The sequence below is a fragment of the Carcharodon carcharias genome, chromosome 3, assembly GCF_017639515.1.
Source record: "Carcharodon carcharias isolate sCarCar2 chromosome 3, sCarCar2.pri, whole genome shotgun sequence".
Lineage (NCBI taxonomy): Eukaryota > Metazoa > Chordata > Chondrichthyes > Lamniformes > Lamnidae > Carcharodon > Carcharodon carcharias.
In genome coordinates this window covers 72607704-72625200 of record NC_054469.1, presented here as the reverse complement: position 1 = coordinate 72625200, position 17497 = coordinate 72607704, and the positions used below count along the sequence as shown (strand labels likewise).

Sequence of the window (17497 nt, the reverse complement as noted above, 5' to 3'; positions counted from 1 at the left end):
AAAATAATATTGTTGGTAAGTTATTCCTGTTCAGGCACTAAAGGCCAGGCAATCCAAATATCAGGTCGACCTTGGCCTTTTGGGAACTGGACCAAAAGAAAGGCTATCATTTCATTACCCAAATCTTGTGACAAAAGTAAAAGTTCAAAAACATCCCGTAGATCTCTGTGTGTTGAGATATAAAAAGGCCCTGCATTTATATACCATCTTTCTAGACCATTGAATGTCCCAAAGCAGTTTACAGCCAATGAAAAGTGTAGTTATTGTTGTTGTTATGTAGGAAATGCAGCAGTCAATTTGCATGCAGTAAACACCCACAAATAGCAAGCTGATAGCCACCAGAAAATAGATTTTGGTGCTGTAGATGGTGGGATAAATATTGGCCAGGACAACAGAATAACACACCTGCTCTTTTCTGAAATAGTGCCATGGAATCTTTCACATCAATCTGAGGGCAGACATTTCCTCGCTTAACATCTCATCCAAGAGACAGCACCTCCAACAGTGCAACACTCCCTCAGTACTGCACAGATGTGTCAGTCCTGATTTTTATGCTTATGTCCTATAGTGGAGCTTGAACCCACAACCTTGTGACTCAAAGTCAAGAGTGTTACCAACTGAGCCTTGGCTGACACAATTTAGTCCTGCACATTCTCTTCTGTCAAAAATGAAACTGATCACATTGACCTGGAGAATCTCTCCAAGTGTGTCTTCCACCTATGCTGATATCCTGCTCATTATTTAAATAACAAAACTTAACTTTCACAAATACAATATCTCCAAGAATGTTCCATTGTTGATCATACTTAAGGCTAGTATAGAAGAGTTTTTGTCTCTCAGGGAATTAAGGGACAAATGAAGCAGGTGGGGAGGTGAAGTCTACCATTCAGGCTCAATAGGACATATGGTCCACTCTGCTCCTACCTTCTGTTTTCTGTTGCACTGCCAGACATGCTTCAAATGAGACATAAAGTCAAGACCATGTAACAATCCCACAATACTATTTAAAGAGGAGCAGGGGCTCTTTCTCCATGTACTGGCAACATTCATTCGTTAATCAAAAATCATCTGGTCATTTATCCCACTCCTGTTTGAGATGCCTTGTTGTGCACAAATCGGCTGTTGCATTTCCTTGTAATAGTATCTACACTCCAGAAGTACTTCATTAGCTGTAAAGCGCTTTGGAACATCCCAGGGTCAATGGAAACTCTTACTTTTTTATGTTTTTAAGTTAGCTATAACATCATTTTTTTCCAATAGTTGGACAAGAACCAAGAATTTGAATGAATAACTGCGGGAGAGCACAAATATTCAAGGAAAAGAAACGTGCATAAACACACAGAACGTCTAGGACATGGAGGATAGTGGATGAACGAGTAAGATCTATTGCTGGAGAATTAGCTACAGATTTCAATTTTCAAAAGGTATATATAGAACAAACAGATCCAACATTCAAAGTAACTTTCATCTTCAGCTCATTTAATGATAAACTACATTTCTGAGCATATTCAGGAATGAAACTGGGAAAACTTGCAGTTGCATTTCAAGCTATATTTTATGGTATCTATTGCCCCCTGCTGTTTAATTTAGGGTATACAGTTCAATATACACATTTTGCATTTGGCCGGTAATAAAAGAAATACATCTTCAAGTATTATTATAAAGATGCTATCAAACTCGAAGAATAGGAATTTTGACACAGTGTAACATTAGGTTTTATAAATACAACTAATAGCCTTGGGTCAGCTCCCTCAAAATACTGATTAATAGTTTTCCTGTTTCCTCCGTTGCATTAATTTCCCACTGGTGTGTCTCACCATCAATGCTTTCAAATCATTTTGGCATAATTTAACACTAATATTTAATACATTATCTTTGGACACAAAGTAATTCACACGAGATTTGATCACAGAAAGCAAGAAGTCCAACATGTGTTGTATTAATGAGATATGCCATAGATTTACATTTGATTACTTGGAGAGAGGAATTGATTTATCCAGCTTGAGAGAGGAATAGTTCACTTCCCTAATCTGTTTTAGTCAGTAGGAAATGTTTTAATTTAGATTGTGCAGCTTGATAAATCAGTTGAATTTAGTTCTTGTTGCGTTTATATTGCCCAACTGCAATTTTTAATCTTCAATGCATTGAATGACTTCACCTCAGTTATGTCACCGATGTTATATGTACAATCACAACCAGGTGTTCCAGTTTGATTTGAAAGTCACAATAGCATTGTGTATGTGCAGGAATGTGTGCTTGTGTTCGAACTTCAGGCAAAGTGCCAGTACATCATGCGCATGCACACGCATGCTGACCCACTGCCAGCATAACATGCCAATCTAACAGTTCCATTGATGACTTTTCAGATACTGAAGCAGTCTGTGCCCACATGCAGCAATTGGGGGTTGGGCTTATAAATGGCAAGTAACTTTCACACCACACAAGTGCCAGACAATGACCATCTCCAAAAACAGAGAATCTAACCATCTCCCCTTCATATTCAACAGCATTAACATCGCTGAATACCCAACAACCACCTCCTGGGGATTACCATTGATCAATATAAACACTGTGGCTACAAGAGCAGGTCAGAAGCTAAGAATTCTGTGGTGAGTAAGTCACCTCCTGACTTCACAAAGCCTGTCCACCACGTCAGGAGTGTGGAGTACTTTCTACTTGCCTGGATGAGTGCAGCTCTAACACCACTCAAGAAGCTCAATACCATCCTGGGCAAAGCAGCCCACTTGATCAGAACCCCACCTGCACTTTCAACATTCACTCCCTCCACTACTGATGCACAGTAACAGCAGTGTATACCATCTACAAGATGCACTGCAGCAGCTCACCAAGCCACCTGTGATAACATCTTTCAAACCCTCGAACTCTACCACCTAGACGGACAAGGGCAGCAGACACACAGTAACACCACCACCCTGCAAGTTACCCTCCATGCCATGCAACATCCTGACTTGCAACCATATTGCCATTCATTCACTGTCGCTGAGTCAAAATCTGGAATTCCCTTCCTAACAGCAATGTGGGTGTCCTACAACAGATGACTATGGCAATTTAAGAAGTTGGCACACCATTGCATTTCAAAGTCAATTAGGGATGGGCATTAAATGCTGGCCTTGCCAACAATGTTCACATCCCATGAACAAATAAGAAAAAATACTCTCAACCTCCCAGTGACCCACCACTTCAGCTTCCTTTCCTCTTCCCTCTCTCAACTCCACTTTTAGCTTCTTACCATGTTCCAACCAGGCCTAAAGCAAGCTTCAAGAACAGTATCCTATTTTTGTGTCAATGCACTCGGCTGTATGCAAGTCCGAAAGTCAACTTCCTTTTTTCTCTTAAAGAGCAGGGAGAGATGGTGACAGGAGGTGGATTGGTTCATGATTCAGGAGAGGGATGTGGGGGAGTACTGCTCATGTCCTGAGAGAGCAGTAGCTAGGTGGGCATATTTGGACAATTCATCAGTACTCAGCTTTGGCATGGAAGGAGGGTCTTCGAATGTAGTATTTTCTCTTCTCGGGATTGGTGGGTCCCAATGTGATTTGCCAGCATGTTCTGTTTTATTACAGATCTGATGCTTTTTCCAGAGTTTCCCTCCTTTCTTGTTCTCAAGTCCCCCCTAACATTAATACTTGGTCCCATCAGCTTCTTCATTTACATGCATTCCCTTGTGATATCAGTCAAAGACATGGGCCAGGTACCACACACACCATGATAATATACAGCTCTGCCCTCCACCACCTCACTCAACCTCTCCACTCCATGTTGTCAGACAGCTTGCTCGACATTTAGTCATGGGTTAGCTGTAGGTTCCTCTAGTTAAACATCAGAAAGACCAAAGTCTCTAGCTCTCGCCACACACTCCACAACCTTAGCACCAATTCCATTCCCGTCTCCCACCACTAACTCAGTTGAACCAGACTGTTCAGAATCTGAATGTCTTACTTGACCATAAGATGAACTTCAGATCCTATACCCTCACCATCACAAAGGCCACACCTACTTCAGCTTCGACAATATCAACTGCCTCTGTCCCTCTCTCAGCCCATCCACTGCTGAAGCCCTCATCCATCCTATTATTCTCACCTTCTGAACTGACCATTCAATGCTCTTCCGCAGGCCTCCCATACTCCAAAATCTTCATCTCTTCCAAATCTCTGCTGTGAACATCCTAACCTGCATCAAGTGTTACTCCATCATCACCCACTGTGCTCACTAATCTAATTTGGCACCCGGTCCCCAATGCCACCAATTTACAATTCTTGTCTGTGTGTTCATACCCTTCCAAAGCTTACCCCCCCCCCACCCCTATCCTTGTAATATCTTTCAACTCTACAAACCTGCATGGAAACTATGCCCCTCCAGTTATGGCTGCTTGTGCAATTTCCACTTCTTTTGCCACAGCCACGCTTTCAGCTGTCTAGGTCTTACACTCAAATTCCCCCTGTAAAACTTTCCAACTCTCCACTAAGACTCTCCTTAAAACTCTACTCTGGCCAAGCTTTTAGTGGTCTCTCGTAATACCTCCTTCATGCTTGGCAACTGTTCTTGCTGAATTATGCCTCTCTGAAGTATCTTGACAGCATTTTTATTTGTTGAAGGCACTTTACAATAAATGCAAGTGTTACATCACTTCACTCTTGATATCTATTGTTTTTTTATCAAGCAGTTTGCAACCCATTAAGCCCCTGTCTGTAACTGTTGATTCTCTCCGTTCTCTGGTTTTCAGTTCTGAAGAAGGCTCGACAATGGTAATGGTTTCCCTTTACAGGTACTTGCTGGTGCAATGTGAACTTCCACCATTTTAATCTAGTAATTAAGCTTGTATAATGCATGTCGTTAAAACATTTAATATACTTGGAATAAATGGCCAACTATTCACAGTGTGGATTAAAAAAAATCTCAAATACATTTTTGATTGCACTGTAAATTCCAATGAGATTACCTGTTTTCAAATGTGGTAAAGAGTGAACGCCAGGCCAGGTTTCCTCTGTTGGAGTGCCCAAAACCTGCAATTAAAGGGGAGGGTTATAATTCATCTATAATTACATTGTTTACACTTCATAACATTGGTCAATGGCATGTACCTTACTTGCATGAAAAGGTATTTAATTTTCAGCACAGCTGTAAATAGCTTTTCCAAAAACTAATTTCCACATTCTGCAATAACAGAAGAGAACAGAGAAACAGGCTAGGTAACAAAGGGAACAGCCAGAATGAAGGACACTGGGACAGGGCAGAGCGAGGAAGGGAGCAGTGTGAGAAAGGAGAATCGAGAAAGAGAAACAAAGTCCTGCAAGCAAACTTTAGAATTTAGATAGGAAATTGAAAAGCAGGACCTCAAAGGTAGTAATCTCTGGGTTTCTCCCAGTGCCAGGCATAGGAACAGAAGGATAGAGATGATGAATGTGTGGCTGGAGAGACAGTGCAGGAGGAAGGGCTTTAGATTCCTGGGGCATTGGGACCATTTCTGGGGGAGGTGGGACCTATACAAATTGGACGGGTTAGATCTGAACAGGGATGGGAACAACATCCTCGCGGGGAGATTTGATAATGCTATTGGGGTGGATTTAAACTCAGTTGGCAGGGGGATAGGATCCTAAGATAGTAGTTCAAAGAGGAGAGAAGCCGAGATAGGATTAGAAGTTAAAACACTAGTAAATGAATCTGGATGACAGAGAAAACATAGGCTAGATAAGAAAGTAGTGAGTTTAGCAAGGCTAAATGGAATATATTTTAATGCAAGGAGCCTGAGGAATAAGACAGGCGGGCTGAGGGCACCGATAGGCACATGGGAGGATGATATCATAGCTATGACCGAGACTCGGCTAAAAGGGCAGGATTGGCAGCTTAACATTCCTGGTTATAGGGTATTCAGATGAGATAGAGAGGGGGATGGAAGAGGAGGGATTGCAATATTGATCAAGGAATCAATCATAGCAGTGAGGAGGGGTGATATCCTGGAAGGATCATCAAATGAAGCCACATGGGTAGAAGTAAAAAACACCAAAGGGGCTGTTGGGTGTGTACTATAGGCCCCCAAACACTCAGGGAGAGATAGAGGAGGGAGAGATAGAGGATCAAATATGTAATCAAATTTCAGAGAAGTGTAAGAATAATAAGGCAGTAACAGTAGGGGATTTTAACTACCCAAATGTTAACTGGATTACAGCATCTGCAGTTTTTTGTTTTTATTAAATATTAACTGGGATAGTTTTAGTGTGCAAGGTAGGGAGGGAGCAAAATTCTTAAGTTGAATCCACGAGAACTTACTTAGTCGGTACATAGAAAGCCCAACAAGGGAGGGGGCGGTTCTGGACTTAATATTCAGAAATGAGCCCAGGCAGGTAGAAGGCGTATCAGTAGGGGAGGATTTTGGAGATAGTGACCATAACTCAATTAAAAATGCCTCACCCCACCCAGAGAACACAGTTTGCACAGGATAGTTATGGAAAAGGAAAAGGTTGGGCTGGGAATAAAAGTTCTAAACTAAGGAAAGGCTAGTTTTACTAAGATGAGATACGATTTGGCCCAAGTGGACTGGGAGCAGCTACTTGTAGATAAAACTGTGTCAGAGCAGTGGGAGGCATTGAAAGAGGAAATAGCGCGAGTACAGGGCAAATACGTTCTCGTAAAGACAAAGGAGGGGGTACCAAGTCCAGAGAATCCTGGATGTCAAGGGACATAAAAGTAGGATTAAGAAAATAAGAGAAGATTATGGCAGATACAAAGGGCTCAATAAAGTAGAGTATAAAAAGTACAGAGGGTCATAGGTGAAGTGCCTGAGGACAGGAGGACTGCTAACGTTGTCCCATTATTAAAAAAGCGAGGAAGGGATAGACCAGGAAATTACAGGCCAGTCAGTCTAACCTCCGTGGTGGGGAAGTTACTAGAAAGAATTTTGAGGGACAGGGCTAGTCAGCATGGATTTGTTAAGGGAAGGTCATGTTTGGCAAACCTGATCGAAACTTTTGAGGAGGTAACCAGAAGTGTTGATGAGGGTAGCGCATTTGATGTGGTCTACGTGGATTTTAGCAAGGCTTTTGATAAGGTCCCTCATGACAGACTGGTCAAGAAAGTAAGAGCCCATGGGATCCAAGACAAATGGCACACTGGATCCAAAACTGGCTGAGAGGCAGGAACCAGAGTGTGATGGTAGAGGGATGTTTCTGTGATTGGAAGTCTGTTTCCTGTGGAGTTCCGCAGGGCTCAGTGCTGGGGCCCTTTCTGTTTGTGGTGTAGATAAATGATTTGGACTTAAATGCAGAGGGTATAATCAAGGAGTTTGCGGATGACATGAAAATTGGTAGGGTGGTAAAACTGAAGAGGATAGCTGTAAACTGAAGAATGGTCAGGTGGGCAGAGCAGTAGCAAATGGAATTCAACCCGGGAAGGTGTGAGGTAATGAACTTGGGGAGGGTAAACAAGGTAAGGGATTACACTATGAATGGTAGGACCCTGGAAAGTACTGGCGATCAGTAGATGTGCATATCCACAGATCCCTGAAGGTAGCAAGGCAGGTAGATAAAGTTGTTAAAAAGGCATATGGGGTACTTGCCTTTATTAGCCGAGGCAAAGAATACAAGAGCAGGGAGCTTATGCTAGAACTGTATGAAACACTGGTTAGGCCACAACTGGAGTACTGAATGCAGTTCTGGTCACCACTTTATAGGAAGGATGTGATTGCACTGGAGAGGGTACAGAGGAGATTTACCAGGATGCTGCCTGGGCTGGAGGGTCTGAGCTATGAGGGAAGATTGGATAGGCTGGGGTTGTTTTCCTTGGAGCATTGAAGTTTGAGAGGGGACCTGATAAAGGTGTACACCATTGTGAGGGGCATAGATAGGGTGGATAAGAAGGCACTTTTTCCATTAGTAGATGGGTCAATAACCAGAGGGCATAGATTTAAGGGAAGAGGTAGAAGGCTAAGAGAGGAGTTGAGGAGAATGTTTTTCCCCCAAAGGGTGGTGAGAGTCTGGAACTCACTGCCTGAAAGAGTGGTTGAATCAGAAACTCTTGCGAGAGGGAGGGGGAGAGGCGGGGGGCCGCGAGAGGGAGGGGCGGGGGGTGCAAGACGGAGGGCAGGAGGAGGGAAAAAACAGTTCTGAAGGTGGCTAGACGATGGTAACAGCTTCCCTTTACAGGTACTTGCTGGTGCACTGTGAACTTCCACCTAATTAAGCTTGTACAATGCATGCCATTCAAACATTGCACATTTCTGCCCAGCTCATCTCCCCCATCAGACACACTCAAGAAACCCCCTGCCCAATCCCCTTCCCCTGCTCACCCAGCCATCCCTCTTCCCCATCATTGGGCAGCCCCCAACCTCCGGGCCTGCTGGACGCTCTCTCCCACCCAAGTTAAAAGCAAAATTCTGCGGATGCTGGAAATCTGAAACAAGGACAGCAAATGCTGGAAAAACTCAGCAGGTCTGACAGCATCTGTGTGGAGAGAAAAACAAAGCTTCGAGTCCGTATGAAACCCTTCTTCACAGCTGAAGAGAAGTGGAAATGTGATGAAATTTAAACTGCTTAAGGCGGGTGGGGCAGGTAGAGCTGGAAAGAAGGCCAGCGATTTAAAAAAAGGATAGAAAATGGGATTAAAAGGGGTTAAAACTACAGATGAGTGAATAAAAATAAAAATAAGTAGATAAAAAATAAAAATGAATGTAGAAGGGGATAAAAAAAAGGGTGAGGATGGTGGAGGGAGTTCATGGTCTGAAGTTGTTGAACTCAAAGTCAAGTCCAGAAGGCTGGAAGGTGCCTGATCGGTCCCCTCCCAACCAACCCCTGACTCAGCTGTACCACTGGACCTTCGCCCTGCCAACCCCACCCACCTGAACAACTTCTTGCTGTGGTAAAATATTCGGCTATTTCAGATACATGGGTATTGATCATAATACTCAGTTTTTAAATTAACAAAAATTAAAAGAAATCCTTGTGCTTCCAAAGTCAGCATCTTGTTTATAGCCTGGTCTAACTAAATACATAGTGAAAACTCCAGTCGCCAACTTTTAAAAAAAAATCTAGTCAATTATTTCTAGGAAAAGTTTGCTCAATAGAAATCAGTAGAAAAGTCAGGGCAAGGGCCTCTCCGGATGGCTCTTGTGCAACAGCGGGGCCAAAAGAGGGGCAGGAAAACCTAAACAGTTCTAATCAGAAGTCAGCAGCATGAAATATTAGTTCCGTTTCTCTCTCCACAGAGCTGTTGAGTATTTCTGGCATTTTCTTCTTCAAAAAGCCAAACAAATAAAGCTGTGGCTCAGTTGGTAGCACTTGCACCTCCAAGTAACAAAAGTTCTGGGTTCAACTCCTGCTCCAGGGCTTGAGCATGAAAATCAAGGCTGACACTCCAGTGCAGTACTGAGAGAGTGCTGTAGTGTTGGAGGCATCATCTGTCAGATGAGACTTAAACTCAGAGGCCGTATCTGCCTTCTCAGATTGGTGTAAAAGATCCCAGGGCTCTATTTCAAAGAAAAGCACAGGAGTTGACTCTGTTGCCCTGGCCTATATCTATCCCTCAACAGATTATCTGGTCATTATCACATTGCTTTTTTTGTGGGAATTTGCCTACATTGACACTTCAAAAGTACCCCATTGGCGGTAAAGCAATTTGAGGTGTCCGGTAGCTTTTTTTTTCCAAAAGATATGGGTGGAACAAAAAGTGAAATGATGTTGGCAATAAATTAAGGTGGCCAACTATTCTGATCAGAAACAAAACAAAAGCAAGAATGAAGGCAGATGTTTTAGTACATGTAAATCATAGCCATACAGAAGAGGCATCACTGGTGTCAACTCATGTGTAGGACCAAAACAAAATTGAAAATAGCTATTTTCACCTGGCTATTCAATGTTTGTTGTTTAAACTGTTGAATGTGACTGCTCATCTACATTTCATTCTTTGCATGAATAAATCTGGCCTCAATCGAAGGATGATTTTGTTACCTCAAGAAAAAGACCATCCCAACTTCAATTCACATGCTGAATGGTACATTCATCCATAGAGGGAGCCACTGTACCAAGAACCAAACATTGCATTCTGACACTTACCATTTCTACCTTGCCTGCAGAGATACCACCTCTGTTCAGGAAAAATTATAGATATTCTGCAAGGTGAACGTTCAGACACACTAGAATACCAACATCACCCAGGAGTAGGCTTAAGAAATGTGTAAAATATGATCACATCCAATTTGCAACCTTTTACTTCTCACAATGGGAGCTTTATGTTTTCATCAGAATTTATTGTCCTACTCAGATTTCTTTTTCATTTTTCCTTCCCAAGCAGTTTTTCTTTTTTTTAATTTCAATTTCATATTTGTTTCATCTGTATATAAGATGAAGTGTCAGAGAGAAAATGAAACGATAATAAAGATAGAGTATGTACCCAACAAAATTGCATTATTTGAAAAATGAAGACAAGTTGATCAGGTTCACCACCGAACATAGGACATCAAGATTTAATGCATTTTAACGTCAAGGTTGATCAGGGGTTGGAAAATAACTGGAACAAGGATGAGGTAGGACTAAATGTACAAAGGAGATGAGAATAAGACAGAGCAGTTTGAGGCAGAGTAGAAACTGGTATGGAACAGAGGGGCAGGGAATGGATGAAAGCAGTAAATGGGGAGTGGTGAAAGAGAGGAGCGAAGGTAGGTAATGGGATTGCCAAGAATAAAAATGGAGCCGAGTAAAGTAAATGAAATGAAGAGGAATGCTTCATTAATTTAAAGCAGCTTTACAAGGAATAGGCAGAAACAGCACCAAATAAATAACTTGGAGAAAGTTGGCAATGATTAAGACAAATGAATTAAAACATTTGGGAAAACTAACTAAATAAGGATGTGGGATTAAGGATCCTGACACAGCATCAATTTTTTTTAAAAAAGCAATAAAATTAAAGTATCAGGCTTTGCTGGGGAAATCATTTAAATGCAAGAGCATTTGGAGCACAGTGAGGATAGGCAGGAGCGCAGCAACAACCAGCTTTTCCCTCCGATGCTATCAGGGCAGTGCAGAGCAGCAGTGAGCAATGTACTGAAAGGCCAGAAAGGTGGGAAGGCAACCTATCAGGTAAGGGCAGCTAAGTAGACAGGCACAGCAGGTAGAATGGTACAAAAGCCAAGGCAGTTACTTAATTATGACCGGGAGAGGGAAGGGCGGCACAGCAGTTGAAGTACTACCCTTGGATAGAAAGAGCTGCTAAATGAGGCAAGCTGCAAACCTCCATTACCTGAGAAAACCAGAATGGGCAGACATGGAAACAGGGATTTCTGTGCGCAGTGAGGGGTGTAGAATAGACCTGTCTTTACATGCCATCAGAGAGGGAAAATTATTCCCTGGAAAATGTATTGGTGTACTGCCACCCTCTGGCGTATGTTTAGTACTGCAGTTAGAATTGAAACGGTCTCGAATTCACGTCTGACGGTCACATAACTTTAGGGATTATAATGCTACGTTCATAGCAGCACCTACAAGCATAATTGCATTACAATCTTGAGACCACACACCATTTTTATTATATATTCACCGTATGTGTAAAGCACAGCTTCACTGATTCTGAGGAAACCACTTACTTCTCATGCACTTTATAAAAATAACATTATAGATAGGTGGTGCCAGTTCATTTCCTGAAACTACACTGCATATTCCATACATTGAAATTGAAGAGGCAGGCAAAAAACTTTTATGTACAGAGATTTTAACCTGGAAATTGTTGCCAACGTTTGATGGTAAGGCAGCATTGCAAGCCTGTACATTAAGAGCCACTGCAATTTTGTTCTGTAGGTTTTATTCTGGTACACTGAATGTTTGTTGCAACATATCAAATGAAAGCAGTGAAATCATATGTCTTGTTGACCCTCAAAAGGAAGTAAATCATATTGCATCCAAAGAGGCCATGAAGAATTTCACTCCTGGCCCAGTTTCATGCTCCTGCCTCCCCAGCCAGCTTTCTGCTGTTCCAGGCTGTCACAACTGATATACCAAGACCTTGCAAACTGCTCAAACACTCTTGCATATGGAAGTGGTGTGGTGGGCCCCTGCAATAATACCAAGTGCCAGTCCACCATTCTGGCACTCTCCTCTCTCAAGCTCAACATCAAAATAGTCAGCACAAGATGGGGAATTTAAAAAGGTACAATACTGTTCTCTGTGTCATGGGGTTTGACCATTTAAATAACTCATTTGAATTTGGACAGCCCAGCACAGGTATGCGAAAATGAGCACCTCCATTTCCTTCAAAACTACTTGCCTTAATTTCAGCATCAAAACTCCTACATGGCAACTTTTCAAACAGCTTTTAAAACTCCATATGCACATGCACAGCATTTCCGTTATCAATACACACTGTTACTTCTTCAAAAAAAACTCTTATTAAATTTGACAGGCCTGCTTTTACAAATCCATTCTGGCTGTCTTATAATTAAGGCATATGTTTCTTCGCAAGTATTAAATTTGTCCAGTATTAAGGATTCTGGATGCTTATCCATTACTGTAGCTAGGTTGACTAGTCTACCATTATTCTTACAACCCTCAAAATGATTCCTCAGCAGATACTGGGCTCATTTTCAAAGACAATAATCTATGCAGCATTAATAACTTTAGTGAGTAGCTTATTCCTCATATTAAAAACCCCATAGGGTGAGAAATCATTCTAATCTCTAGTTTTGCTAATTTTATACTCGTGTCCCTTTAGGGCATGAGTCAAATTCCAAATTAAGTAACCTGCTTATACCATTACTCTGCACTTTAAAAGCTTCAATCATATTGCTCTCAACCATTTTCTCTCTCGTAAGAGCACTTTCAGTTCCAGATTGAAACTTCATAATTTAGAGTCCCAAGTAGCAGAATCATCCTCTTTTTTCTTCTCTGAAGCAGCTCCAACACTAAAATCTTCTGAATCTAGTGTGATGAAAACTGCATTCAATGTTCTAAATGACTGGTATAACAGTGGAGCATCCTTCTTCAACTTGGATTCAAGTGCCCCAAGGTTCACCATAGTAAGCAAGTAGTCCTGTTAATAACTCTCAGAAATTTATCTTTTTATACGTGAACTTTTGAACATTTATATTCCTTGGCAAATAAGGTATAACTCATTTGCATTCTAGGCCAATTAACCCACCATACAGATTTGGCACTGGTACATCTATCTTTTCATAAATATTATTAACTTAAATAACTTCGGTACAACCATTGACTTAACCACCTTAAAAGAGCATGACTTTGCTAGGCAGAGCTGACTGGCCATGCAGTCACAACACATTTGCCAGACTAAAGATTGGTTTGTGTCAGAAACTCAATTTGCATAGCAGAACATGTCCAGTGACACAACTTTATGTATTTAGAGAGCCAAGGTGGGTGTTCTTGCAAAAGCCAGGAGAAAAATTAGATTAAGGATAAAACAGCAAGTCGTGGCAAATGGTTGTTTTTTTTTTAACTGGTAGACAGTGGTGTTCCCCAAGGGTCAGTGCCAGGGCAAGTGCTTTTTTTAAAAAATATTTATAAATGACTTGGATATTGGAATAGAAAGTAAAATTTCAAAATTTGCTGATGATAGCAAAATTGGAGGTTTGCCAAAGTGAGAATGGTACCAATTGACTGCAGGAGGACATAGCAGAATGGGTAGACAAGTGGCAGATAGAGCTTAATATAGGAAAGTGAGGCAGAAGAGATACAAAGATGCAGTATAAACTTAATGACACAGTTTTAAAGAGTGTGCGGGGACAGAGGGACTGGGGATTTAGATACATAGATCTTTGAAGGTGACAAAGAAATATTCAGAGAGTGGTTAGCCAAACTTATGGGATCTTGGGCTCCATAAATAGAGGCACTGAGTACTAAATCAGGGGAGTCATGCTGAACCTTTAATAAAGCTCGAGTTAGGCCACAACGAGAGTATTGTCACCACACTTTAGGAAGGGTGTGAGGGTCCTTGTGTAAGAACAATTTTCCAGAATGATTCCATGAGGGATTTTAACTGCAAGGTTAGGTTAGAGAAGCTGGAGTTGTTCTCCTTGGAGCAAAAGAGATTCAGGGGAGATTTATTATGGCAGGTTTAGATAAAGTAGACAAAGAAAAGATGTTCCCATTAGCTGACAACACACAGATAGGGGACACAGATTAGAGTCTTGGACAAGACATGCAGGGATGAAGTAAGGAAGAACTTGTTTATGCAGCATGTGTAATGGCCTGGAACTCTCTACTACGAGGGTGATGGAAGCAGAGATAATCAATGATTTCAGAAGGAAATTGGATGGACACAAGGAGGAAATAAACTTGTAGAGCTGCCAGGATAGGGCAGCAGAATGGGACTGACTGGATTGTCCACAGAGCTGGCATAGACTTGATGGGCTGAATGGCCTTCTTTCATGCCATAATGACCTTATGACTCTAAATATAATGCCCTATAATATGTAACAAGATAAATTTACCTCAGCATTTAGTTGGGGCCCAGATACAATATTGCACAAATTGATACTCCGCATCATCTATCTACCTAATAGTCTACCAGAAAATTTGTGACTGTCAGAGTGCAGCCTTGGTTAGCATTGGAGTTGCAGCTTTGTGTACAGGAAAACATCTGGAGTTGGAACGGACAGAGTTTATTCAAAAAAAAATGAAAAAAAAATCCTTTTGTTTAAATTATAACATTGGAATGACTGGCACAAACAAAATTTTAACAGGAATCAAGCCTTCAAGTCAGGAAGCCTGTGGGAACCAAATGCCAGAGCTTGAGAAGAAAAATCTGAAAATCTTCAGCATGTGAAACCTCACCAACTGTCACTAGAGAAGAGAAAGCTGGATAACAGCTGTGACAACATAACAGAAACTTTCCAAACAATATCAATATTCTTATGGTAAAATAAAGTGAATTACAGAGGAAAGACATATTGCTAAATTACCACAGGGGCAAGAGATTAAAATGAAATAAACAATCTATTCACAATTGATGAGAAGTGTCATGATACAATGAAACTTCAGCTCTAACTAATTTCCATGATCCAAAAATGATTCTTGTCACTGCTGCAGGTAGCAGCATTTCCAACGTAATCAGTGCCGACTGGGGACCCAGGTTTGAATCCCACCACAAATGATGAAATTTGAATTCAATAAAAATCTGGGATTAAAAGTCTAATGATCACAAAACCATTGCCGACGTTGTCGTAAAAACCTATCTGATTCACTAATGTCCTTTAGGGAAGGAAATCTACTGTCCTTACCCGTTCCATGTGACTCCAGATCCACAATGTGGTTGACTCTTTAACTGCTCTCTGAACAAGGGCAATTAGAGATGGGCAACAAACTGGATGAGCCAGCGACGCCCACATCCCACGAATGAATGAAAAAAAGTCTGATTCACGACAGAATTGTAGTCAGGGTCCTGGAAGAAACATCATCCAGTCTCTTACAGACAAGGCAGGACTGAACCCTATCAAAAACAGTGCAGATTGCGAGACAGACAGAACTCAGGAAACAGAATTGGGCATTTGTTCTGGCAAGGAGAGGTCCCATGGAGAAGTTCGAGTGAGTCAATTCAGTTTGTAGACCATAAGAGAGAAAGCGCGCCAAAGCTTAAGCCTTCCAAAACAAGTAAAAGCACGCTAACCGCCATTCTGAAATGGCTTTGGTGTGGGGGGAACAAAGCACACATGAAAGAAGAGTTTCTTTTATTGCTCCCAATGCGGTCTCCTCTACAGTGGAGAGACCAAATGCAAACTGGGCGACCGCTTTGCAGGACACCTTCGGTCTGTCCGCAAGAATGACCCAAACCTCCCTGTCGCTTGCCATTTCAACACTCCACCCTGCTCTCTTGCCCACATGTCTGTCCTTGGCTTGCTGCATTGTTCCAGTGAAGCTCAACGTAAACTGGAGGAACAGCACCTCATCTTCCGACTAGGCACTTTACAGCCTTCCGGACTGAATATTGAATTCAACAACTTTAGATCTTGAACTCCCCCCTCCATCCCCACCCCCTTTCCATTTCTTCCCCCTTCCTTTTGTTTTTTCCAATAATTTATATAGCTTTTTCTTTTCCCACCTATTTCCATTATTTTTAAATCTATACCTTTTATGCCCTGTTAGTTTTATTTCACCCCACCCCCACTAGAGCTGTACCTTGCATGTCCTGCCATCCATTCTTAATTAGCACATTCTTTTAGATAATATCACCACCTTCAACACCTCTTTGTTCTTTTGTCTGGGACATCTTCTGATTGTCTGCTCCTATCACTGCTTGCTTGTCCCCACAAGCACCACCACCCCCCCAACTTCTCTCCCCCCAACCCTCCTCCACCATAAACCAGCTTATATTTCACCCCTTTCATATTTTTACTCAGTTCTGTTGAAGAGTCATGAGGACTCAAAATGTCAACTTTGTTCTTCTCCGCCGATGCTGCCAGACCTGCTGCGTTTTTCCAGGTAATTCTGTTTTTGTTTTGGATTTCCAGCATCCGCAGTTTTTTGTTTTTATCAAGAAAGAAGAATGTCCAGCAAGGGGCAGCAGAGTGCCACAACTGTGGAAAAATAGGCCACTTCAAAACTGGCTGTCACTCAAATATGCTGACAACCCATAAAAGGGGGGAGAAAATTTTAAAACAGTGCCACATTCAAGGTGGTGGAAAAACCACAAGCAGAGGAACAAACCTTCCTGCGGGAAGTAAATGATACTGAAAACAAGCATTGAAGAATTAAACTCGGAGTGGATAGACACCCACAGAGTTTCAACTAGACACAGGGTCTGTTTTTTTCAATGAAGTCAAATGGCTCAAACAGGTTACACTGCAACCCTCATCTGGTAAATTACGAGGTCCTGGAGAGACAACTTTAAAAATCAAAGGCCAACTCATGGCAAAGCTGAAAGATAGAGTGAGAAATCCTCGAACCCCTCTCTGTCATTCACAACCAAGAGTGCTCTCTACTAAGAAGAAAGGCATGCCTAAAACTGAAATTACTCTATAAAGCAGGTGAAGTTGTTTATAAGTAGTACAGGCATTTTGAAATTAATTCCAAAATTGTTTACAAAGCTAGGGGAGTTGAAAAACAAGTACCATATCACCCTACGAGCTGATTCTAAACCAATTTGCCTCTTTGCGATTGGAAATCTGTGACGAGTGGTGTACCTGCAGGGATCAGTGTTGGGACCCTTGCTGTTTGTAATATACATTAATGATTTAGTGAATATAGGAGGTATGATCATATGATCCGTAAGTTCGCAGGTGACATGAAAATTGGTGGTGTCATAAATAGAGGAGGAAAGCCTTAAATTACAGGATGATATCGATGGGCTGGTAAGATGGGCAGAGCAGTGGCAAATGGAATTTAATTCTGAAAAATGTGAGGTGATGCATTTTGGGAGGACTAACACAGCAAGGGAATACACAATGAATAGTAGGGGTAGGACCCTAAGAAATACAGAGCATCAGAGGGACCTTGGTGCACATGTCCATAGATCCCTGAAGGCAACAGCACAGGTAGATAAGGTG

The 17497-nt window shown here is 41.7% G+C and overlaps 1 protein-coding gene across 10 annotated transcripts in view; it reads right to left on the bottom strand.

Annotated features, from left to right (window-relative positions):
* cdk14 (cyclin-dependent kinase 14) overlaps positions 1–17497 on the bottom strand; it is a 953540-nt gene that overhangs the window by 461820 nt on the left and 474223 nt on the right. For all 10 annotated transcript variants that reach the window (XM_041183640.1, XM_041183641.1, XM_041183642.1 and 7 more), the window contains one exon: positions 4961–5024. In XM_041183640.1, coding sequence (XP_041039574.1) covers positions 4961–5024 — 64 coding nt within the window. The remainder of the gene's footprint in view (positions 1–4960; positions 5025–17497) is intronic.